We start from the raw sequence: 6,561 nt of genomic DNA, 5'->3' as shown, positions 1-6,561 counted from the left end.
GAACTGCAGGGGCGGAGCTACCACAGAGTATCAGGGTTAGAATAAATAATCAGGGTAATCCCATTATCGTTAAAGCAAGTTAACGATAATGTTTCATAATTTCTTATACATTGATATTTAGACAAGATCAATTTTATTGTTAAAGCAACCAATTAAGAAGCTTAAGGCGAAGAAGGTATTTGTTGCCTCTTTGGGATCAAAAGAGTAACAAATACATCAAGGTACAAAATAACAATAAATTTTTTATACATATTTAATAGAATTCGCAAAAGACTACATTAAAACGCATTAATCCAACAAGCAAAATTGAAAGTTGGCAAAGTATCCCACTCATCTTCAAAAATCCACTTTTTTTTCTTCAACACTAGAAGTAGAAAAATCAATAAATAACAAAGAAAGAATTACAACTGGGCATGCGAGGTCTCTTGACATTGTTCATTTTGCAGCGATTTCTACGTTGTTGCTGCTGCTATTATCGGACTGAAAAGTCCAGCCACAAAAATCACTCTCTGAAAATAACGAAGTAGGCAGCGACTTGTAAAAAGCCAATGGAACCTGTTTAACTCGTCGTCTTGTCTGCATTAAAATATGAACAAAAACTGCTCATTATTTTGCACGTGCAAAAGATTAGTTACCATGGTTATTAAATCTACAACATAAAATAAATCTATTACCTCCTCTCTAAAAATAGTTGCATATGAACCTGAACTGAAGTCTTTTACAGCAACTTCAGTTGTCTTTGATCTCACGGTCAAATCATTCTCCAATGACAGAACAAACCTACAGATCCGCATGTGAGTACATACATAAAATTTAACACATAAATACAGCTATGGGTTCATACGTACCTAGATACTGGGGGACAGTAGTGATGACGCAGGGTATCGATTTCCCACAGAGAACTTCCTGCAAGAAGTTCGTGTTAAAAATGATGACGATTATAATTAAAAACTGAATCTAGATTATTGCTACTATATGTATTTGACCACTTGTAATCTGTAAAAAGGTGATAGGACATCAGTTTTGATGGCACGGAAACTCATGTGTCACATCAGCAAAAGAATACCAGTTTACCCGATGAACAAGTCACTGGGTATAATAGCAATAACTCAAAGTTTAATCATAAAAATAAAATAGAAACTTTTGAAGTTTAATGTTTAACACATTTTCCAGATTCTTAACCTTATGTTAAATATATAATACAACTGTAAATCACGATGATCACTAAAAAATGAGGGCTTCCTAATAATAACTAGTGAACACTTTAAATTATTCTGAGTGATGGAATGCAAAAACTTACTCATAGCATTGGTTTTTTTAAGATCAGTTTCCTCATTGTTAAAATGATCAATGCCTGTTTTGATGTGGGACGCATCGTTGGCCTTTTCATCACTGTCTTCCTGCAAAACACATATCATGAAATCACGTTGAATGGAAGAATGCATAACTAAAGAGATTGCAAAACTTCATATAATAATTAAGTTCTCTTGAGGTTACCTGGTGAACTAAGCAGTTTATTGAAGGATGTCTTCGCAGGAGATTATGAATTAAAGCAATAATGACAAGGCTTCCAAAGGGTGGGGCCGTAAGGGATAGTCTACTTAATTTTTTAGCAAATGAAGCAGCAAGATAAGCAGGAAGAAGAGGTGATTTCAGGCATGAATCAAGTAGCTGGGTATACAACACTGAAATTAGTACGATTGTACGAAAGTAAATCCAGTTCCAGGTGGAATCAAACCCTTAAGTTAGAATCAGTAGAATCAAACCCTTAAGTTATGTGTTTGCATGATATACATCACTCCTTAAAAATTCCTTGAAGACTTATGTAATAAAAAAAAAACCCAAGATAGCCTAGTGGTGGGGACCTGATATCGTCAGAAGGTATCGAGTTCAAACCTCACTAGCAACGTATTTGGGATGGTCGGGGAAAGGGTCCGGAACGGTCACTGGATAACCTGGTTAGGCCGCATACACACGAGTAAAGATACTCATCGGGTAGCATTTACAGAAAAAATCTTATCTGTTTATTTATGTAAACAAAAGACATGGATATTTGTACCTTATGTGAGATTAAAAACTTCAAAATAAGTATCTTCACATTGGAGTTTTCAAGGTTACTATTTTTTTACAAAATGAATTTACACTACCTTCTGCATCTTGTTACATTAAGTTTTCAAAAGAAAAAAAACCCAAATGTGCAAAACATCATGTGAAGATCCACTTCAATCCCCTGATTCCTCCTGAATAGGGGTTGGTAATTGTAATACAAACCAATACCTTTTTTACCATAATGTTTGTTTTATTTGGTCTGTGTGTGTGTGAAGATATATGCTACGAATAGACCTCCGTATCTAAACAATAGTGAGCATGAACCAAAAGTTGTAAGCATAGAGCTTGATAATGATCAAAACTCACCTGGAAGAATTTTGCTCTGTGTTTTGCAATAAAAATAGAGGGCTCGAGGAGTGAATAAAGCTTCTCGTATAAATTGGGGTACTCTAAACCATGTTCCGTCATAAGAATGAACAGGCTGCTAAGAGCCATAACACTTATAACACCTCCAATGTCATAAGATCTTGTCAAGAAATCACTGCACAGGATCAATTGCAAATTCACTCAACCATCTTGTTAAAAGATAGAAAATGATGATTAATAATAATAAATATAAATAACAAATAACAAAACAATAATAACATGTAAAATGACTCAGTGGGCCTTACCACAGCAGAATTGGATTAGACAAGTAAGGGATCACCGCCTGATGAAGGGTAACAAGAACCTACGCAAGAACGTGTGTTACGTATTAGTTGCATACCAACAAGAAGTTGTATGCCCAAGCTATTGGTTTTTTACCCCATTTTAATATATCTGAATATAGAAGGATAATATCTCGCACAAAACAACTTAATCAGCACATAATTACCTCCTTGTACACATCAACTGGAAGTGGTAGTGTAAGAAACGACATCCATGCTTTAGAGAACTTCAACTTCATCTTTTTGGATATAATAGCTGAAGATGGAACCTGAAATTCGTCAACAAAACAAGCTTGATGCATTCTATATTGTATAAACACATGGCCATATAAAAAATAAAGATAAATAATTAAATAAATGATGAGAATTAAGCACTTACATCTTTGCTAGACTTGTTGCCCTTTCCTTCTGTTTTCTTCGACACTGATTTTCCTTCTTTGGTAAAAACGCCTACAGAGAAAGTAAATCAAAAGTTGTTATATCGCAGCAAAAATGAAATATAGATGATGCGATGGATGAAAATACATGCTTCATTAGGAATTAACTTTAACAAATTACTGTTTTGGATATACAGTCTAGAGTGATTAAACGGTATCCAGAAGTAAAACAAGATTTCTCACCTGATGCATTCCACATTTCAAATTCTGAATTTTCACCAAGTTGTTCAAGAAGTGGGATCTTAGATATGACATTATGTATATTACGAATCAATAGTGGCCCACTGCAACAAGAAGATTGTTAAGCATTACTGGAGCAATTATAGCAAAAAGAAAATCATATCCAAAAAACATTCCTCATAGTAAAAATTAAAGCAAGATGATCACGGTTTTCAAATCATGATATTGTGGTAAACCCTGGGTTATTTTAGTTAATACCAAAAGGCTATAATTTTCATTTGAAAGAAAACAAAACCATTTTATTACACTGATAACCGTACTTAAGTGAAGCAGTTGCCTACCGGTTCAAGATCTATGTGTCATTCACTTGTTAGAAAATCGGTTTCAAATAAACAGCCAAACCAACAGTGGCTTTAAATGTTTCTATTCAACTTTATTTTGAAGGAAATAAATCATGAATCTTATATTATAACCATATGATGATCACGATGATAGGGTTCCATTGTAGCCACAAACGAATGAATATGTATACTGTAATCAACAAAAAAAGCTAGATGCTTTGTTTCTATATTAGGTCATCAAACTCTGCTCACACACAAGTATTTAGACACAAGATCGTACAAGGTTTGGGATTAACAAGCACAGCTACAAAATGAACACTAACCTCGCACGTGCCGGACTTCCTTTTTCAACCTCGGCACCCTCAGATCTTACATCTAATGAAAAGGTGATTAGAATCCGTTAAACATGAAATCAATATAATAACAATTGATGTAAAACTACATAAACTTTGCAGTACGGTCTGTCAAAAAAAATCCAGTTAATTGCATATACAAGAAAGTACCAGTGTTATCTTTAACATCAAGTGTTCGAATCATTTTGTCCAGGCTTATATAAGTATGATAGCTGTCACAGAAAAAAAAAAGTGAGAAAAATCATGACACATGTTATCGTATAAACAATAGAAAAATAAAAAGGATCAAGTTTGTTCATGAATGCTCAAATGTTTTTACCGGATATCAATGTACTTGAAATACTTTGAAACTAACAAATTTAACAAAGTATCAGCCTCCTCAGCAGAATAAACCTGGAGAACACTAGTTATTAATTGCATGACATCAACAAAATAATTAGCAAAAAAGAGAGTAGTAAGCTAACCATGCTGTGAATAAACTTATGATATTTTGAAGAGTGAAACTTCCCTGCATTTCCATCCTTTACGCACTCCATCAAAGTATCCATTACCACTTCCTATATTTTCAGACAAAAATAAATAAATAAATAAATAAATAGATAAAAAATCAGTAGAGCGATTACATAATACTGCAAATAATGAAGCCAAGAGACACTTGAAGAAAATAAGATGTCAACCGTAAGCACTTACTCTGAGAGCTTCCTCGGTAAGCGTAGGAGAAACTGATAACTGAATCAAAAACTTAACAAATTCATCAAACATAGAACGAACCCATGTCTGGTATATCGATTCAGGATCTTCTGTAGGTTTAGCGGAAGACGAAGGGAGTTGAGGAAGAAGAGGGGTGAAGAACGATTGGAGTGAGATAATCGACTCGAGGATACATTCAGGACGAGCATCGGATGCAGGATCGAGAAAAGTAAGTAGTTTAGGTAGGTTGTTAATGTGAGCTCTTGATGTGAGTAGCTGTTGACCTAGTTCTCTAACATCAGAAAGATCTTGATGTTTCTTCTCCCTCTTGTTGTTTTCTCCTAACCCTAATTCGTTCTTTCGTTTCTTTGATGACGATCGAATCGAAGCCATTACTAATACTATAAACCATAAACAACAATCATAAGAGTCAATAACCAATACCACATAGCATAAAACAATACTAACAGTAATAATAAGCAAAGTCTAGTTAATTAAGCAACAATTTCACAACAGTAAACAGTGAAGCATAAACAACAATCATAAAACTAGTGAATATTATTCAATTAGGCAAAGTATACATGTAAAATGAATATTCTAGTTAATTCGGCAACAACTTTACCATAAAAGATATCAAATGTATGTATATGATGTTTATGAGCTTCCCCTAAGTTAACTAAACCCTAAATGTGTACACGTATTTTATTGTATACAGTAAGATATACAAAATTTGTAGCTTTTTACCTTGAAATCGGTAGAATTTGATCAGCGCTAGCGGTAAATGAATTAAACAAACCGGAGAACTTGACGTTGCAATCGTTAATGCAGGGTGGGGGTTGGGTGGAGGCGGCAAGTGGAGAAGATGACCAGATGCGTTATTAGGCTACTAATTCGGGGTATCATTTTAAGCCCGGATCGGTTTATTTCGGGTTGAGGCCCATAACTATAACTAATAGAAATAAACTAGAAAGAATTTGGTCCGCGCGTTGCGACGGAACATGATTAATGTTGAGCGAGAGTTGAGAAAAAACTTACGAATAAAAAGGAAAATGGTCCAGAAGAACTTGAACACATGTCGTTTCACTTACCAATTCGTCAACTAAAAAAAAAACTCCGTTTCGAATATAGTTAGCTGTGTTTTGTTCGTAAAATTATTTCGAGTTGAACGGTGGTAACGAAAAAAATTAACTCGCGTCGATTAAGAAAATAAATCTCGTCAAAAAGTTAGGTGAATTTTGTTTGATGGATATTATGTTAAATAAAAACTTGCATTTAATACCCCTAGTTGAGGGGCTGAATTCGTAAATTATTATAAAAAGTTACAAATAACATCTAAAGTTAGGGGGGTTAAATTGTAAAATGGGAATTAAATTTGTGTTGTCGTTTGAAAAGCTTGGGGCGGTCAAAATGACCAAATTCTGCATCCCTGTTAGTATATAAGATAAGTAAATGACAAAATTGTCCATTTAGTCCACGTGTTCTTCACTTTTTGTCCGTTTCATTCATGTATTTTATTTTCTGCATTTTCATCTTTAAAAGCATTTTAAAGTCTCAATTTCATCTCTCACCCTAACGAAAGTTAACTTAGTCCGTTAAAACTATTCACATGGGACTATCCAAGTACTCTTCAACTAATTAAACTACAAAACATTCAAAGGCTTCATTTCGACATGATGAAACTTGTACGAACTAGACGTTGTGCAAAATATAAGAGAAGTTTTCTCGAAACAGATGTTCATTATCGCATATACGTTCAAGTGACATCAGCAGACTTTGTAGTACAGATATAGAAACGACTCTAATG

The 6,561-nt window shown here is 34.1% G+C and overlaps 1 protein-coding gene across 1 annotated transcript; it reads right to left on the bottom strand.

The window, feature by feature from the left end:
- Positions 1–222: 222 nt before the first annotated feature.
- On the bottom strand, positions 223–5,662 carry LOC139892668 (protein NUCLEOLAR COMPLEX ASSOCIATED 4). Its single transcript, XM_071875782.1, has 16 exons — positions 5,502–5,662; positions 4,758–5,158; positions 4,532–4,624; positions 4,387–4,460; positions 4,218–4,279; positions 4,038–4,089; positions 3,377–3,477; positions 3,136–3,206; positions 2,924–3,025; positions 2,721–2,779; positions 2,416–2,590; positions 1,498–1,671; positions 1,301–1,400; positions 849–906; positions 675–780; positions 223–576 (listed from the first exon to the last, which is right to left on the bottom strand). Exons 2-16 carry the CDS (start codon positions 5,148–5,150, stop codon positions 436–438), a joined length of 1,761 nt encoding a protein of 586 aa, XP_071731883.1. The 5' UTR covers positions 5,151–5,158; positions 5,502–5,662; the 3' UTR covers positions 223–435.
- Between the last annotated feature and the right edge of the window lie 899 nt (positions 5,663–6,561).

This window comes from Rutidosis leptorrhynchoides, chromosome 2 (assembly GCF_046630445.1).
Source record: "Rutidosis leptorrhynchoides isolate AG116_Rl617_1_P2 chromosome 2, CSIRO_AGI_Rlap_v1, whole genome shotgun sequence".
Taxonomy (NCBI): Eukaryota; Viridiplantae; Streptophyta; class Magnoliopsida; order Asterales; family Asteraceae; genus Rutidosis; species Rutidosis leptorrhynchoides.
The sequence above is the reverse complement of the archived record's forward strand: the minus strand, read 5'-3'. Positions and strand labels throughout refer to the sequence as shown.